A 19,089-nucleotide genomic window follows, 5' to 3' on the forward strand; every position below is an offset into this window, starting at 1 on the left:
GGGTGAAAAAGGTTGGGGATCCCTGCTCTACAGGATCCACAAAGCTTGTGTATGTTTATTATATAAATCATGTTTATTATATAAATAATAAACTTGGTTAACCCTTTCTACCTCAAGTGATCTCTGGTCTTTGATTTGGATCATTTGAGGTATAACCATGTGTCCTGTATGAATGTGAATGTGACTGGGAACTAATTGCTGAGTGAAATAGTTCCAACTCTGCTTATAAGACTTGTACTAACCCACCTCATAAGAAACCAATGGTACCACAGACACAGACACACCCCGACATTAGTTTGAGGACTTGAGGGAAGAGGGCAGGTTTTTTTTAAGATGGACACTAAGCTCAATAAGGCAGTTTGCCAATAGGAGAGTAAATCCAAAACATATCATTACCTTGGATCAAAGGCAAAGTGAAGATTATTGTAGCCCGCTGGGAACCTCTAGTGGCCAAGCAGACGTACAACCATAACTTTTGAAAAATAGTCCAAAGCAGGCTTGTAGATAGAAAATATATATGTATATTCCATATTATAAAAAGTCAAACATTCCCCCTATGGCACCTGACGCGTTTCATGCTTACCTAGCACTTAGTCATAGGCAATCTCTAACAGGTTAGTTGCTTCTGAACCTTAAATATTGGCTCTCAGAGACCCTCCCCACAATGAAACCAATCACAGTTCAACCCACATGTTGCCTATAACATTTGTTCAAAGCCGGGCTATTGGCTCAGTTTGTCAGTTGGTTCACATCATGTGATCTGTATATTACACAATCCAGATTACAGGGTATTGTAAAAAAAGTATAAATTATACAAAGTCATAAAAAGTCCTATTTATGTATAACACGTTACATCAAAGGTATAATTAATCCAAGTGGCAACCTGGTTTGTAAATGGAATATCCAGTATACTTGCCTTTTATGCAATTTTGTCAAAAAGTCTCCCCCTCTAGTACCTATTCTAATCTGTTCTATCCCTTGTATGGACAAATAGTTCCAGTTGCTCTCATTGGACTCTGCGAAATGTCTAGTGACATTGGTTTTGTTACTCAGCTTAACATTTTTTATCTGGTTAAAGGAAAACTATACCCCCCAAACAATGTAGGTCTCTATAAAAAGATACTGAGTAAAACAGCTCATGTGTAAAACCCTGCTTCATGTAAATGAACCATTATCATAATAATATACTTTTCTAGTAGTATGTGCCATTGGGTAATCATAAATAGAAAATTGTCATTTTAAAAAATAAGGGCCGCCCCCTGAGATCGTAAGATTCACTGTGCTCACATACAAACCACATGTAAGGTCACATGAGCCAATTAACAGACAGAGTTCTGCCTTTTGCTTCCTCACTTCTTCCTGTTACAGTTAGTGTTGTAGTATTTCTGGTCAGGTGATCTTTTCCTGTTACAGTTAGAGCTGCAGTATTTCTGGTCAAGTGATCTCTTCCTGTTGCAGTTAGAGCTGCAGTATTTCTGGTCAGGTGATCTCTTCCTGTTACAGTTAGAGCTGCAGTATTTCTGGTCAGGTGGTCTCTTCCTGTTACAGTTAGAGCTGCACTATTTCTGGTCAGGTGATCTCTTCCTGTTACAGTTAGAGCTGCAGTATTTCTGGTCAGGTGATCTCTTCCTGTTACAGTTAGAGCTGCAGTATTTCTGGTCAGGTGGTCTCTTCCTGTTACAGTTAGAGCTGCAGTATTTCTGGTCAGGTGATCTCTTCCTGTTTCAGTTAGAGCTGCAGTGTTTCTGGTCAGGGGATCTCTTCCTGTTTCAGTTAGAGCTGCAGTATTTCTGGTCAGGTGATCTCTTCCTGTTACAGTTAGAGCTGCAGTATTTCTGGTCAGGTGATCTCTTCCTGTTACAGTTAGAGCTGCAGTATTTCTGGTCAGGTGATCTCTTCCTGTTACAGTAAGAGCTGCAGTATTTCTGGTCAGGTGATCTCTTCCTGTTACAGTTAGAGCTGCAGTATTTCTGGTCAGGTGGTCTCTTCCTGTTACAGTTAGAGCTGCAGTATTTCTGGTCAGGTGATCTCTTCCTGTTACAGTTAGAGCTGCAGTATTTCTGGTCAGGTGGTCTCTTCCTGTTACAGTTAGAGCTGTAGTATTTCTGGTCATGTGATCTCTTCCTGTTACAGTTAGAGCTGCAGTATTTCTGGTCAGCTGGTCTCTTCCTGTTACAGTTAGAGCTGCAGTATTTCTGGTCAGGTGATCGTGATCTCTTCCTGTTACAGTTAGAGCTGCAGTATTTCTGGTCAGGTGGTCTCTTCCTGTTACAGTTAGAGCTGCAGTATTTCTGGTCAGGTGATCTCTTCTTGTTACAGTTAGAGCTGCAGTATGTTTTGTCAGGTGATCTCTTCCTGTTACAGTTGGAGCTGCAGTATTTCTGGTCAGGTGATCTCTTCCTGTTTCAGTTAGAGCTGCAGTATTTCTGGTCAGGTGATCTCTTCCTGTTACAGTTAGAGCTGTAGTATTTCTGGTCAGGTGGTCTCTTCCTGTTACAGTTAGAGCTGCAGTATTTCTGGTCAGGTGATCTCTTCCTGTTACAGTTAGAGCTGCAGTATTTCTGGTCAGGTGATCTCTTCCTGTTACAGTTAGTGTTGTAGTATTTCTAGTCAGGTGATCTCTTCCTGTTACAGTTAGAGCTGCAGTATTTCTGGTCAGGTGATCTCTTCCTGTTACAGTTAGAGCTGCAGTATTTCTGGTCAGGTGATCTCTTCCTGTTACAGTTAGAGCTGCAGTATTTCTGGTCAGGTGATCTCTTCCTGTTACAGTAAGAGCTGCAGTATTTCTGGTCAGGTGATCTCTTCTGTTACAGTTAGAGCTGCAGTATCTCTGGTCAGGGGATCTCTTCCTGTTACAGTTAGAGCTGCAGTATTTCTGGTCAGGTGATCTCTTCCTGTTACAGTTAGAGCTGCAGTATTTCTGGTCAGGTGATCTCTTCCTGTTTCAGTTAGAGCTGCAGTATTTCTGGTCAGGTGATCTCTTCCTGTTACAGTTAGAGCTGCAGTATTTCTGGTCAGGTGATCTCTTCCTGTTACAGTTAGAGCTGTAGTATTTCTGGTCAGGTGATCTCTTCCTGTTACAGTTAGTGTTGTAGTATTTCTGGTCAGGTGATCTCTGAGGCAGCACAGATAGAGTCACGAAATGGTGGTTCAAGGCAAGAGATGTAAAAGGGCAATATTTATGTAAATATATATTCCAGTTTGGTAAGATTCTTTAATATGTCATTCAATTTGATATAAACTATCTGTTGCTTAAGTATTCTTTTTGGGGGTATAGTTTTCCTTTAATGTGTTAATGTGCTCCTCCCTATCCTTAACCCCCAGCCAAATCTCCTCCCCCATTTTCCCTTTCTTTGCCCACTATCTCATCTAACCTGTCTTCCACTGAATCTTTTACTGAACCCTCCCCCCACACCTAGTTTAAAATCTCCTCCAACCCTCTAGCCATCTTCTCTCCCAAAACAGCTGCCCCATCATCATTGAGGTGCCCCCATCCCTAGCAAAGAGCCTGTAGCCGACTGAGAAATCAGCCCAGTTCTCCAAAAACCCAAAACCCTCCTCTAGCCTTTTGTTTCCTTGACACTGAGCACTTAATCTGTAGTGTAATTATATTTTATATTTATGTGAATTGTATTTCTAATAATGCACTTATTGTTACTTTTTATTCCAATGACCCCTTGTTTGTTACTACTAATTTATTGTTTTGTTGTACAGAGCTTTGCCCTCAAGGAGCACTTTACAAATAAAAATATACAAATATACATATATTTACATGTTATATTAGCTCCCCTTCCTGTGTCAGTTCCTTTGTTTAACCACAAGATGGCACTGTGTTATTTAAGCAGGAGATAAACAAGAGTAAAGAGCAAGTGTCCCTGGGTTCCACTTGTAAAGAAGTGTTTGCTGGTCCCTTTCTATTGAACAAATTTGCTGCTCATTGACTGAGCTGAGGGGCAGAATATTGTGTAGAGTTGCAATCTGTCTGGTTTGTAGAGTGAAAAGTGCCCAACCGGATTGAAAAACATTTTATCTATTTTTGTACAATTCACTTGTTTTTCACTTGTGGGGTTAATTTTTTTGTTACTTATGCTAATACTTCTCTCACAACAGAAATGTTATGCTTGATAAAGGGGCCTGACCCCCAAAATGTCGCATTTTCTGCTAATAAAACACAAGTGACTGTCCCTGCCCTTGAGTGCCAGGGATTTCATAGCCACTTGCAGTTGGAGGGTGCCGACCCCTTTGTCACCGTGCAGCAGCCAATCAACACGTAGGCCATGGAGTGCGAGAGGAGCTTCTATTTGAATCCTGTGAATAAAGAGTCTTCAGTTGTTTTAAAGAGACACTGACACCAGAAATTAAACATTTTTTCTTACATCTATCACAATATTGCCTTTGAAAACTACTTTTAACTTTGCCATAAAGCACTTGCACAATGTTTTTATATTACCTGCAGGGATGGGCAAAATTTTTGCCTTGTTTTGCTGCAGAAATGACGCCCATAGACTTGTATGGCGTCGTACGGCGAAAAAAAAAAAAGACACGTCAAAAAAGTTTCACCGCACGACAAATTTTTTTTGATGCCCATAGACTTTAATGGGAGTCGGCGACATTTTGCCGGCGCGGAATTTTTGGCAAAACAGGTCAAATTCGCGCATCCCTAATTACCGGTCTAATGCCCCATATTCCTGTATAAGGGGGCGGCCATATTTGTGCAGCAGGGGTCCGTTAGCATTAGAAACTCTAACTGACAGGTTAAGAAGGGACAGTCGGGTCAAGGAACTTCAAGTAACAATTACAAAAACAAACCTCTCAGCAAAAAACGATCAACATGACCTATAGGTAACTTTTAATGTACATTCAGATTTTAAAAAGTTGTTTTTTAGGGTCAGTATCACTTTATGAACCATTGGTGCCCAATTGCTTTGCTCAATCTGAGTGTTATAGTTCTGCAACACCCTTCCTCCACTTACTCCATGAGATTATATGTGGGGTTAAGTGAAGTACATTGCTGCCATTTAACTATCGGGGTACATTTGGTGGGGCCAATGTGGGGCTCTGAAAAGGACAATTATGAAGAAGGCTGGAGACAAACACATTTTCTTTCTGTACGAATATTGGCTTTTTATCGTTTTCGGCAGCTGCTCAACTCCAGAATGTGGTTTATTCCTCACGTGGGGACAATGGTGTCTACGGGAGCTGCTCAACGCCACATCATGAGTTACACGAGAGCTGACAATTACTTTCTGTGTCTCTGTATATCTGACATAACAGTTGAGTTTCTCTGTGACCCCCATATGTTTCCCCAGGAGCAGTAACCCAAGATATTTGCTTTTATACAGATAATGCTCCCTGCTGATTGGTTGCTATGGATTACTGCTCCTAGGCAACATAGTGCCTTTTATTACTTAACCTCCTTAGCATTTTCCTGTGATAAACAGAGAGAAGTTTTTCTCATTGAATTCCATGTATTTGCCCATTATATTGACAATAAAACTCTGCTGGCCAAGCAATGCCCAATGACAACAATAGGGGAGATTCATGGGTCCAAATTGCTTCTGCTCCTGCCCCACAATAAAGTGACACCAACACATGTACTGATGTCTCCTTTACTCTCCCCCCCACACATTCACCCATTTTAGCTTCAAATCCTTGTTTTTATAATAAAAAAAATTCCATATTCAATAAATATATATTTCTGTATCCAGAAAACATCTCAAAATGTGATTCCTTTCCTTTCTCTACTAATAAATCTGAATAAGGCCTCTCTCGGCTGCACTGATGGAAACGAATGGAAAGAGGAGTCTATTAAACACAGGATTGAGGTTCTGTTATACAGATTTCTGGAATCACAGTCAGTTTTAAGGCAAAACAGTTGAGATGTGCAGTTTTGTTACACCCGCTGTGGGGCAGTAGCTGCCAAGGGATTCCGAGAAGGATCGTCTCAGCACGAATAATTGCACCATTAGGCCTGTGAGCTCACACTCATTAAGGCTAATGATACACCCATCACTGTGACTGCAACGTTATAACAACCCAAGGGCAGAGGAGACCTGAGGGGAATCTGAAAGCCAAAACAGTCACAAGAAAAGGGTGTAGGGAGGGGATTGTTTACACAGAGTTCATCATTTCATTTCAAACAATTGCTTTATAATAAAAAGGTTTGTCCCTTCAAGGGTATAAATAAATTAAGATAAAATCAGTAAAAAGTGACTGATGCTTCTGTTACCCTGAGAGTTGCACTCGATGTGCACCAGCCTCCCACTCAAACTCCATATACAGTAGCCTTCACTGATAACTCTCATGCAGGGTGCTACTGTATTCACTGATAAACCTCAAAAAGAGCACCTACAGTATGCACTGATAACCCTCAAACTGGGCGCCTACAATATTAACTGATGACCCTGAAGCTGGTCCCTACAGGATACTGTCCCTAAGTTACACGCCATTTACTAGTAGTATTCAGACTTTTACTCTAGTGTGTATTCGCTCGTGTTTAATGAGCTTGGAGCGGTCTATGAACCGTTTCCCACACACTGTGCACCCAAAGGGTCTCTCCCCCGTGTGGATCTTCTCGTGCCGCCCAATGTGAGCCTGCTGGGTGAATCTTTTCCCACAAAAGGAGCAGGCAAAGGGTTTCTCCCCGGTGTGGATCCTCTGGTGCTGAAGGAGCGTGGAGCGATCGGTGAAGCTTTTCCCACAGTCGGTGCAGTGAAAGGGTCGTTCGTCCGTGTGGGTTCTCTGATGCACCGCCAGGGCAGAGGTCTGGCCAAATGTCTTGCCACACTCCAGGCAAGTGTAGGGTTTCTCCTTGGTGTGGGACCTCATGTGCACCTTCAGGTTGTTAGTATCCCGGAAGCATTTGCCACACTCCTGGCAACTAAATGGTTTCTCCCCGGTGTGGATGCTGTGGTGCTGCACAAGAGTGGAATTCCGAGTGAAGACCTTCCCACACACTTTGCACATATAAGGTTCCCGCTCTGAGGAACATCTTGTCTTCTTCACTAAAGAAACACCCACAGCTTCTTGGCATTCCTTCTGATGGATCATGTGCTCAGTAAGCTGGGTGGCACTCTTAAAGTCCCCTACACAGATATCATATTCCTCCTCTAGTTTTATACATTGGTCAGGGTTGGGCATTGCCCCATTTTGCTTAGATGTCAAATCTAGGAAACACTGATCCGTGGATCTGGCCTCATGTTGCTGACTTTCTATAGGAAAGCCCTTTTTTACTCTGCTTGTAGCTTTTAGAGGAGAGGTATTTCTAAAACAACCACTCGAAGAGCTTGAATCATATCTGAAGTCATCAGAGCTGCTACCTGCACAGTTATTAGGGCTGGCCCATTGATCCTTGTGTTCTTCTGCATTGTTACTAGGACTTCCAGGATTCTGAGGGAAGGTATAGCCAGTCCATGCATCAGGACCATGTCTGAAGCTTTCAGATTCCAAACCTTGACTGGACTGTCTCTGTTGTAAAACAAAAGTTTTATTCTCATTGTAAGAGTTTTTTTTAGCACCAGCACTTCCTGGTGAAACATCATGGTGTTCATTATGGTGGAAGGTTCTGATGTTTGTACCAGGAGTTAGCTGCACCACATGACCCCATGTTAGCTTGCATTTCCCACAGATACTATCTTGACTTTTGGCTTCAGATTTATTTGGAGACATAAGACTTACAGAATTGAGGGTTTTCCCACATTTACTACAAGACTGGAATTTATTTGCTCCATAAACATTTGGTACTGAGAGGAGACCTGCTTGGCCCATACTTATATTTTCAAGACCAGTGCTGTGAGTATTAGAATTCATACTGCATATGCCAGAACTGTTAGGTCTGACTGTTTTGCAATCGCTGTTTCTTTCGAAGCTTTCACATTTCACTTTACTGCAATTATCAGTCCAACTGCCCTGATGATCTTGCTGCACTGTCTGCTGTGACCCACCACTAGTGAGACCCTCAGCTCCTTCTGTGCTAATTATCTTATTTGGAAGAAGTCTTGCCTTAGAATCCTGCCCACTGGGCATGGAGCACCTTGGGCATATATATGGTGCCCTTTCAGTATTGGCTTGTTGGTGGGCTTTGAGCTTGAACCAGTGACTCATTTTTCCACATTTAACACAGGAATAAGGTTGAACAAACAGGTCGCTATATTGGGTTGGGTTGTCCACATGATGTGGAGTTATTTCAGTGTGGTTGCTGTGAGAAATAACTGCATGCAGATACTGATTGGCTTGGGATTGACTAGGGACATCCCTGGAGGTATGTGGAATCTCTGCCCGACTGTTCTGTTCTCTCACATTGTATGGCCCAGTGCTTTGAGGTTGCTCAGTACTGCCCCTTGCTTCTTTTTTATGTTCTTCTTCATGTTCCCCTTCATGTTCCTCTTTATGTTCCTCTTTATGTTGAGCTGTTTGTGCTCCACTGCTCAGTGTTATACCAGAGCTCTTAATGTTTGAGTTGTGTTCACTCAAAACTGCAGATAAACCTTCCCTCTCTTCCAAATCTTCTATTTTTGTCTTGTATCTCTGGGTTTCAGATCCTTCTTTCCTCTGTTGTTCAACCACCACTATTGGATGATGTTCTCGTGACTGTGAGCTCTTCTGTGTCTCTGGTGTTCCCATACTGGCACATGGATAACTTTGTGTGTCTGGAGTCACATGTTCCAGAGCTGGACTTCTGATAGATGGACTTCTCCTCTTTCTGGGTTTTTCTCCTCTGCCACCTGGTTTAATAGCGATATTCCCACCACATGCTTCAAATATAAACATGGTGACCACCTCATTAAACGTAACGTGTTTCTCTCTGTGGAGTTGAAATCTGTTTTTGGAGATTTTATCAAACTTATGTTTCCTGTGCTTCTGGCACCATAATCTGTACTTGTGAGTTCCAGGGCTAAATTCATCTTCTCCATCAGTTTGAACAGCCTTATCAGTAGGTTCTTTCTTCAACTGCCTCTCCACATTGCCCAATTCTTCCTCACTTTCCCTCAGGGTAATGTTTTTAAAGTTGTCCTTTTCTATTTTAATACCTTCATACATCACATTCCCATCACAAGAACTTTGTACACCTTTATCTTTGGGTATAACAAAACCTTCTTCTTCTGTTTGGACCAATGGGATTGACTTACAGCAAAGTCCCTGTCCTTCACTCAGGAGAGTTACGTCAGTTTTTGCTCCTAGACTCAGACTGGCAGATATGTCTGAGCCCAGTGTGGATGCATCTGCCTTGTCTTGATCTTCCTCAACCTCCTTCCTCATAGAGAGCATTGAGTAGAGCCCAGATTTCATGTCTGGTCCTGGGGATGATGCGGAGGGTTGTGCAGCAGTGAAGTACTGCTTTTTGGTCTCTACTGGCCTTTGTATTTCCTGGCTTTGATCTGTATATGTCTCACTGGTTGTGCTTGGAAGGGTCAATGTGCAGTTATTGTTGTACTCAGCACTGTTTCTTGTATAGTTCCCCTGTGCTGCTTTGTACTGATTAGATTCTTCATGCTGAATCTGCTTTGAGCTGTCGTGCCTTCTGCTTCTTCTGTGCCTCCATTTCTTTTTCCTCTTCAGCCAGCGGAGTGGGTTCACCATTGGGTATCTTCTCTTCTGCTTCACTTGCCTCAGCTCTGGAGTTGGCCCCATTGGCAGCAGCGTTTCACTGGTTGGCCCAATGTCTGTGGTACAAAATGCAGAGAACAAGTGAATCACACTGATATTTAGGTGGAGACTAGGGGAATATATTAGGAATACAGGCAAAGGATTGAGAACACACAGGGTATCAGAACATGTTGTATTACTTTATATTAAGGACATTAGTTGTTTGTGCTTTATGGAAATGTCCCATTGAGTGAGACACTGAGGGGGGGGGGGAATATAATAATGTGATTACAAGGGAAGAAAGAGAATGGATTGTCCTATTAAAGGGGTTGTTCACCTTTAAATCAACTGTTAGTATGATGTGGAGAGGGATATTCTGAGACAATTTGTAATTGGTTTTCATTTTTTATTATTTGTGTTTTTTGATTTATTTAACTTTTTATTTGAAAGCTGGAAAGAGTAAGAAGATGAAGAAAAATAATTCCAAAACAATAAAAATGTAAAAAAAGAAGGTCAACTGAAAAGTTGCTCAGAATTGGCCATTCTATAACATACTAAAAGTTAACTTAAAGGTGAACCACCCTTTTAAAAGACACACTCAGACACAATCATTGTAGGAAAGGGGTCAGTCAATACCCAGGAACATTCAAATGCAGCAAATACAGAGTAACGACACACAGACAGAAGTGTAGCAGCTAAAACATAATATTAACTGTAATACAACTCGTGTGGTTTATTCATGGGTCGCCCTGCAGTTAAATATGTGGCAAAGACTAACAGAATATTCAGAGGGGAACATATGAACACGCGTGTGTGTGTGGAGTAGACATTCCCATTGTGAAACACATACATGTGCACCTAGTGGTACATGTCGGGGGACGTATATGGTACAGGGAGAAGAGGGTGCAGGGAGAAGTGAGGTAGAGAGGAAAGGGGGTACAGAGGAAAGGGGGTACAAGGGGAAGGGGGGTACAGGGGGAAGGTGGTAGGGGGTACAGGGAGAAGGGGGTGCAGGGAGAAGGGTGTACAGGGGAAAGGGGTACAGGGAGAAGTGGGGTAGAGAGGAAAGGGGGCACAGGGGGAAGCGGGCGCAGGGAGAAGGGGGTACAGGGGGAAGGGGGTACAAGGAGAAGGGGAGTACAGGGGGAAGGGGATACAGGGGGAAGGTGGGTACTGGGAGATGGACAGGGAGTTACAGCTGGAAACACAATGGGTCCAATCATAAGAAAGGAGCGGGTGTGAATGAAAGTCTCAGAGCACATATAACAATATATAATATTCTGATTTGACAGAAGAGCTTATAAGGTGCCTCAGCCCTGGCCGCTGTTGGTGCCATACTTGTATAACACATGACTACAGCTCTTCCCTCTCATTGGTGGATACTGTATAATGATCCTGCTAATCACTTGCAATAACTGCACCACTAGTGTAACTGATGTGACCCCCGGGCAGAAGTGCAAGAGGAATGAGGGGCACATGGAGGGCAAGTAACTGAGGGGCCCATTGACTATTCATAACTCGTGTGTCAGTGATATGTCAGTCAGGGGATGAGACACTGTCCCACCTGAATACAGAGCTGCCAGTGTAGGTGCCACTATATTCATGGGATAATCATGGGGACACGCGGGTGCTGCCATACACTGCGCTGGGGGGCAGGAGGGGAGTGGCCAATGAAATGGCACCAGTCAGGGAAGTCCGCCGCCCCCCACTATTCTATTCTCTGTGGTGCTGCACAATATCCTCCAGCCAATCACAGCCCATATGTCTCTGTTCATTTTCTACACCAATCAGCCCCCTCCATGTATCACGGCCCCTCAAAGGAAGGTTCTGGGCCTCACCCCCAGCTCAATAATAAACGTGTTCCAAACAGGAAGTGGAAATGACAGCATGACATCAGCAAACATGGCCGCCGGGACACTTCCTGGGTAGCACATCAGTGACCCCATTGACTTCTCTAAAATGTGGACTTTCCTTACTCTCGACTGAATCAGGAATTTCCCTGAGAATTTCACAAGAGAAAAAAAATTTCTGCATTGAGGGGGCGTGGCCAAGCATGGAATGGAAGGCGGGGCCAGCAGGTGCGCTACAGGTACAAAGGAATCCACAAACATCAGGGTTCCCACATCCTATAACTTCCAGGGGGCCCCAGCTCATTGTACAAAGGTCTGTGTTTGGGGGACAATCAGGAGACACAGTGGGACAGACACACAACTCCTGCCCAGCTGGGTGTCTATGGCCGGTACCACTCACCTTCCCATTAGAGACAGAGCCCAGTGACTTCCCATCAATATCCCCAGTATGTACAGAACCACTAGCACCGCCATGTGAATATACCTGGGATCAGCTGAGCCACATATATAATAGCAGCCTCCTCTCCAGCCAATCAAAACACACAGATCCAATGGGTGGGGCAGTGTCTGGAGATAAACCTCACAAACACAAATCCACCAAAATCCCAATTCAACCACAAGTTTTCATTTGATACAGGTATTTCACAGACATCATTATTAAAAGGGGAAGTAAAGCCTCCCAGGCAAATAGTCTCAGTAGCAGGACCCAGGCCCAGTCCCCTCCCCCAATGAGCCACTGACACTTGCACCAACGTATCTGCTCTATCCCCATAACATGTGCAGAACTGTAGTGTTGCCCCCCACCTTTATTTGTCCCCCTTCTCTTCCCACCATCCAGCATGGTAACCAGTAGGCACTACATACTCACTGGCGCCCCAACTGGGAGCTTTGGCCGGTGCACATGTACCTAGCTGAGATGCATGATGGGAATGGAAGTCACATGGCCACAGATGGGGGTGTGGCTCTGCAGTTTTTTATGGAGCGCAGGTGAGTTGGTGCAGGTGTAACAGGTGTAGGTGGGGGGGGATAAAAGTAATAATTTGGCAGAAGATTTTACTTTCCTTTTAATAAAAGACAAGATCTAATGCCAACAAATAATGTGCTGATTCTTCATCTACTGACAACTGGGAATTCACTCACATTATATATAATAAAGTGTCTGTTCCGCCATATTGGCCTTTATACGGGGGCGGGGCATCTCTGATATGCGCATTAGTCATTCGTCCAATCACTGAGGAGAAACTAAAGGTGAGAAATGGGACAAGTTGTATTTATTAACACTTCTGTGACACTACTGATCCCAGTAGCCCAAACCTTGTGCCTCACAAACCCTGGGGCAAACTTACCTGGAATTTGCCCCCCCCATCTACAGACACAATATAACACCTTTATAAACTGTATCACAACTGGAATCTCACTCCCAGGGCGACTAATCTCCCTGAATCTGAGTGTCTGTCTGTGCCCTAAATTCAGAGCAGCATCAGGAGGAGGGGGTGCAACTGACTAATGATAAACCAATGACCCCCACTTTTATTCATTTATATCACCAGACCTCAGCTCTTCCTTAGCCAATCAGCTTCATATCATCATCATGAGACATTGTGTTGCACTTATACTGGTGCAAGTGATCTCTAACAGCCACAACATGGAACAGACCCCCCCCCCCAATATAAATAGAGAAAGTGACGGAGCAGTGAAACAACTAAATAAATTGGGCCTGGGACACTGAGAGACACACACTGGGCTGTAACTTCACACATAAAGGATTCAGCAACTCTTTGCCTCCGCCCCTTTCTTCCTTGCTCCTCCCCCTGCTCTGGTCACACACACACACCTATATATATATATATATACACACATATATAGACATAGCTGGGGGGTATATCTATGTGATATGAAATAAGAAAAATCACATTATTAATTAGCAGATTGGGAGTGTGAGTGTATGAGGATTAGGGTGAGAGTATGAGGATTAGTGTGAGAGTATGAGGATTAGGGTGAGTGTGACATTTAACTCTACAGTAACAGACAAAGGCCCAATGTGGGAGCTGCCATGTTACATGGAGGCTCCAATGTACATACCTGTACTACTGCTCCGCCCACTGCTGATACACGGCTCCTCCCCCAGCACAATCCTGGAAATGATGTCAGGCCGACCTATCAGAGGAAAGCAGTTGTGTCATTTTTTAGATTGATTTATACTAGAGATACAGTTGTGTCATTGCTATGGGAACGTACAGAGACTCAGCCCTAATGAACCCAGATTAAAGGGGAAATTCACCGTTAAACAGCACCTGTCACCCACCAATAAGATGTATAATAAAAGTCCTTATAAACATGAAACCCACATTGTTTTATTAAACTGTCCCTTCCTGCAATAAAGGTATTTATAATTCTCACCTGTCAATCATATATCACCCGCCTCCATGCCTCAGCCAATGACTTTCACTTCCCATTACATGTCCCTGCTGTATAATTATGTAACATCAGCTCCCCCAGTTGTGGTGCACAAACAAGATGTTGGGGTGACACAAAGTGTTAATAACAGTTCCCATAAAATGACACCTCTCTGCTTGTGACAATTGTAACATTTACATCATTAATTTAGTGTCAAGTTTATTTTCCTTGTCAAACCCAATAGAACAGACTTTGGAATTATTTGTTAGGGTGACGGGTCCCCATTATATGTGCAGAGAACTCCCCACCTCTCATTGCTATAAAGCACCATTACCCCTCATTACCCCTCATTATCTCTCATTACCTCTCATTAACCCTCATTACCCCTCATTACCGATCATTATCCCTGATTACCTCTCATTACCTCTCACTGACACTTGCAGTAACACTATGTCAATATGAAAGCTTTGTACCCAAGAGCTCACACTGTAAATAAGGCCAGTGATCCCCGGGGTACAGGGGTAATTAGTGATACTCACAGACAGACAGCACCAGCTGATAATTGTCCAACATCACCTCCTTATACAGCTCCTTCTGCTCCTCCCTCAGCCACGCCCACTCCCCCGGAGAGAAATACACAGACACCTCCTCAAATGTCACCTGTAACACAAGCACCCCGTTATCTCCAGTGTTAGGGACCCCTCCACACAAGTGCTGGGCTGCTGATGAGGGGCACTTATTGCTGTGCTCTATATGTACCCCACTGGGGAGTTCCCTTCTGCACATGTGACTGTAAGCTCTTCAGCATATACACACCCACTGAACAAGTTGTTTAAAAGCCAATTATACCTATTCCCTATCACTAGAGTGCCAGCTCCTCAGGCTACAGACTCGGTGTAACAGTAGAGTGTCAGCTCCTCAGGCTACAGACTCAGTGTAACAGTAGAGTGTCAGCTCCTCAGGCTACAGACTCAGTGTTACATTAGAGTGTCAGCTCCTCAGGCTACAGACTCAGTGTAACAGTAGAGTGTCAGCTCCTGAGGCTACAGACTCAGTGTACCAGTAGAGTGTCAGCTCCTCAGGCTACAGACTCAGTGTACCAGTAGAGTGTCAGCTCCTCAGGCTACAGACTCAGTGTAACAGTAGAGTGTCAGCTCCTCAGGCTACAGACTCAGTGTAACAGTAGAGTGTCAGCTCCTGAGGCTACAGACTCAGTGTACCAGTAGAGTGTCAGCTCCTCAGGCTACAGACTCAGTGTAACAGTAGAGTGTCAGCTCCTCAGGCTACAGACTCAGTGTAACAGTAGAGTGTCAGCTCCTCAGGCTACAGACTCAGTGTAACAGTAGAGTGTCAGCTCCTCAGGCTACAGACTCAGTGTAACAGTAGAGTGTCAGCTCCTCAGGCTACAGACTCAGTGTAACAGTAGAGTGTCAGCTCCTCAGGCTACAGACTCAGTGTAACAGTAGAGTGTCGCTCCTCAGGCTACAGACTCAGTGTAACAGTAGAGTATCAGCTCCTCAGGCTACAGACTCAGTGTAACAGTAGAGTGTCAGCTCCTCAGGCTACAGACTCAGTGTAACAGTAGAGTGTCAGCTCCTCAGGCTACAGACTCAGTGTACCAGTAGAGTGTCAGCTCCTCAGGCTACAGACTCAGTGTAACAGAGTGTCAGCTCCTGAGGCTACAGACTCAGTGTACCAGTAGAGTGTCAGCTCCTCAGGCTACAGACTCAGTGTAACAGTAGAGTGTCAGCTCCTCAGGCTACAGACTCAGTGTAACAGTAGAGTGTCAGCTCCTCAGGCTACAGACTCAGTGTAACAGTAGAGTGTCAGCTCCTCAGGCTACAGACTCAGTGTTACAGTAGAGTGTCAGCTCCTCAGGCTACAGACTCAGTGTAACAGTAGAGTGTCAGCTCCTCAGGCTACAGACTCAGTGTAACAGTAGTGTGTCAGCTCCTCAGGCTACAGACTCAGTGTAACAGTAGAGTGTCAGCTCCTCAGGCTACAGACTCAGTTAACATTAGAGTGTCAGCTCCTCAGGCTAAACACTCAGTGTAACAGTGGAGTGTCAGCTCCTCAGGCTACAGACTCAGTGTTACAGTAGAGTGTCAGCTCCTCAGGCTACAGACTCAGTGTAACAGTAGAGTGTCAGCTCCTGAGGCTACAGACTCAGTGTAACAGTAGAGTGTCAGCTCCTCAGGCTACAGACTCAGTGTAACAGTAGAGTGTCAGCTCCTCAGGCTACAGACTCAGTGTAACAGTAGAGTGTCAGCTCCTGAGGCTACAGACTCAGTGTAACAGTAGAGTGTCAGCTCCTCAGGCTACAGACTCAGTGTAACAGTGGAGTGTCAGCTCCTCAGGCTACAGACTCAGTGTTACAGTAGAGTGTCAGCTCCTCAGGCTACAGACTCAGTGTAACAGTAGAGTGTCAGCTCCTGAGGCTACAGACTCAGTGTAACAGTAGAGTGTCAGCTCCTCAGGCTACAGACTCAGTGTAACAGTAGAGTGTCAGCTCCTCAGGCTACAGACTCAGTGTAACAGTAGAGTGTCAGCTCCTGAGGCTACAGACTCAGTGTAACAGTAGAGTGTCAGCTCCTCAGGCTACAGACTCAGTGTAACAGTAGAGTGTCAGCTCCTCAGGCTACAGACTCAGTGTTACAGTAGAGTGTCAGCTCCTCAGGCTACAGACTCAGTGTAACAGTAGAGTGTCAGCTCCTGAGGCTACAGACTCAGTGTACCAGTAGAGTGTCAGCTCCTCAGGCTACAGACTCAGTGTAACAGTAGAGTGTCAGCTCCTCAGGCTACAGACTCAGTGTAACAGTGGAGTGTCAGCTCCTCAGGCTACAGACTCAGTGTTACAGTAGAGTGTCAGCTCCTCAGGCTACAGACTCAGTGTAACAGTAGAGTGTCAGCTCCTGAGGCTACAGACTCAGTGTAACAGTAGAGTGTCAGCTCCTCAGGCTACAGACTCAGTGTAACAGTAGAGTGTCAGCTCCTCAGGCTACAGACTCAGTGTAACAGTAGAGTGTCAGCTCCTGAGGCTACAGACTCAGTGTACCAGTAGAGTGTCAGCTCCTCAGGCTACAGACTCAGTGTAACAGTAGAGTGTCAGCTCCTGAGGCTACAGACTCAGTGTACCAGTAGAGTGTCAGCTCCTCAGGCTACAGACTCAGTGTAACAGTAGAGTGTCAGCTCCTGAGGCTACAGACTCAGTGTACCAGTAGAGTGTCAGCTCCTCAGGCTACAGAGGGGCACAGGGGCAGTTGTAACTATTTACCTTGCCCACCGGAGACATGGTGTCTGCTTCTTAGCGAACTGAGCTTCCGCTTCCGTCCAGGTTCCAGCGGCTTCCGGTGCTGCTGGGCGCAATGCATGTTGGGAGGAGAGCCATTCCGCCTATCTGTGTCCCGCCCCGCGGGAGTGGCTGGAGCTGTAGAGGAGTGACGTGTGGGGAGGAGTTGCTGCTGAGGGGAGTGTGTGTGAGAGGGGATGCTGGGAGTTGTAGTGCAGCAGGAAGGGCAGTAAAAGTGTGGGCTGTGTGTGTAATAATGTCACTTCTCCTCACACTCCCTGTATCTGTCTCTGCTCCCTCAGCCCAAGCGCTGAACCCTCCCCTATTGTCTGTCACTCGTGTAACTCCTCCCAGCTGTCCCACAATACACCGCGGCCCATTCTGACTGGAACTGACTCCTCCCACACGTACGTCAGATGTGAATCTGGTCTCTCAGCTGTGTGTGTGGGACTGAGTGACGTGTAGCAACGAGGTCACGTGTGAGGAACATTGAGTCGGACGAGTCAGTTGTGACACATGAGTGAGAGGAAGGGACAATATAAAGTGACACACACACTGTCAGACCGGGGGGAGTGTGAATCTATTACAATTAATATATAATATATATGAGAGGAGATCTCTTGTGTGTGTTACAGTTGCACAGTCTCATTGCTCCTCACTAATGTCTGACTAATGAGAGTCACGTGACTCAGGGTCCCCTGTATCCGGGGACACTGTCACATCTACTTATTTAATGTCAATGAATGAGATGGACTTGTATTTGTCACATTGATCTTCTCAAACAAAACAACTTTATTGCAATTCTCCATAATTCTAAAGCAATCAAACTAATTATATATTTATATTTATACCTCCCTTATATAGAATTTCATCTATTCCCAACCTGTGTCTATGACCCTCTCAATAATCTCATTTACTAAAGCTGCAGTTACTCATCTCTTTTACCTACTCATCTCTTTTACTTACTCATCTCTTTTACTTACTCATCTCTTCTACTTACTCATCTCTTTTACTTACTCACCTCTTTTACTTACTCATCTCTTTTACTTACTCACCTCTTTTACTTACTCATCTCTTCTACTTACTCATCTCTTTTACTTACTCACCTCTTTTACTTACTCATCTCTTTTACTTACTCATCTCTTTTACTTACTCATCTCTTTTACTTACTTACTCATCTCTTTTACTTACTCATCTCTTTTACTTACTCATCTCTTTTACTTACTTACTCATCTCTTTTACTTACTCATCTCTTTTACTTACTCACCTCTTTTACTTACTCATCTCTTCTACTTACTCATCTCTTCTACTTACTCATCTCTTTTACTTACTCATCTCTTTTACTCACTCATCTCTTTTACTTACTCATCTCTTCTACTTACTCATCTCTTTTACTTACTCATCTCTTCTACTTACTCATCTCTTTTACTTACTCATCTCTTTTACTTACTCATCTCTTTTACTTACTCATCTCTTTTACTTACTCATCTCTTCTACTTACTCATCTCTTTTACTTACTCACCTCTTTTACTTACTCATCTCTTTTACTTACTCACCTCTTTTACTTACTCATCTCTTCTACTTACTCATCTCTTTTACTTACTCACCTCTTTTACTTACTCATCTCTTTTACTTACTCATCTCTTTTACTTACTTACTCATCTCTTTTACTTACTCATCTCTTTTACTTACTCATCTCTTTTACTTACTTACTCATCTCTTTTACTTACTCATCTCTTTTACTTACTCACCTCTTTTACTTACTCATCTCTTCTACTTACTCATCTCTTCTACTTACTCATCTCTTTTACTTACTCATCTCTTTTACTCACTCATCTCTTTTACTTACTCATCTCTTCTACTTACTCATCTCTTTTACTTACTCATCTCTTCTACTTACTCATCTCTTTTACTTACTCATCTCTTTTACCTGCTCATCTCTTTTACCTGCTCATCTCTTTTACCTGC

At 44.0% G+C, this 19,089-nt stretch overlaps 1 protein-coding gene across 1 annotated transcript; it reads right to left on the minus strand.

Annotated features, from left to right (window-relative positions):
- Positions 1 to 3,899: 3,899 nt before the first annotated feature.
- Positions 3,900 to 17,417, minus strand: LOC108704635 (zinc finger protein 850). The gene is made up of 4 exons (XM_018241279.2): positions 17,107 to 17,417; positions 14,372 to 14,492; positions 13,518 to 13,592; positions 3,900 to 9,662 (listed from the first exon to the last, which is right to left on the minus strand). Exons 1-4 carry the CDS (start codon positions 17,122 to 17,124, stop codon positions 6,463 to 6,465), a joined length of 3,414 nt encoding a protein of 1,137 aa, XP_018096768.2. The 5' UTR covers positions 17,125 to 17,417; the 3' UTR covers positions 3,900 to 6,462.
- Positions 17,418 to 19,089: the final 1,672 nt, after the last annotated feature.

The sequence above is a fragment of the Xenopus laevis genome, chromosome 6L (assembly GCF_017654675.1).
Source record: "Xenopus laevis strain J_2021 chromosome 6L, Xenopus_laevis_v10.1, whole genome shotgun sequence".
Lineage (NCBI taxonomy): Eukaryota > Metazoa > Chordata > Amphibia > Anura > Pipidae > Xenopus > Xenopus laevis.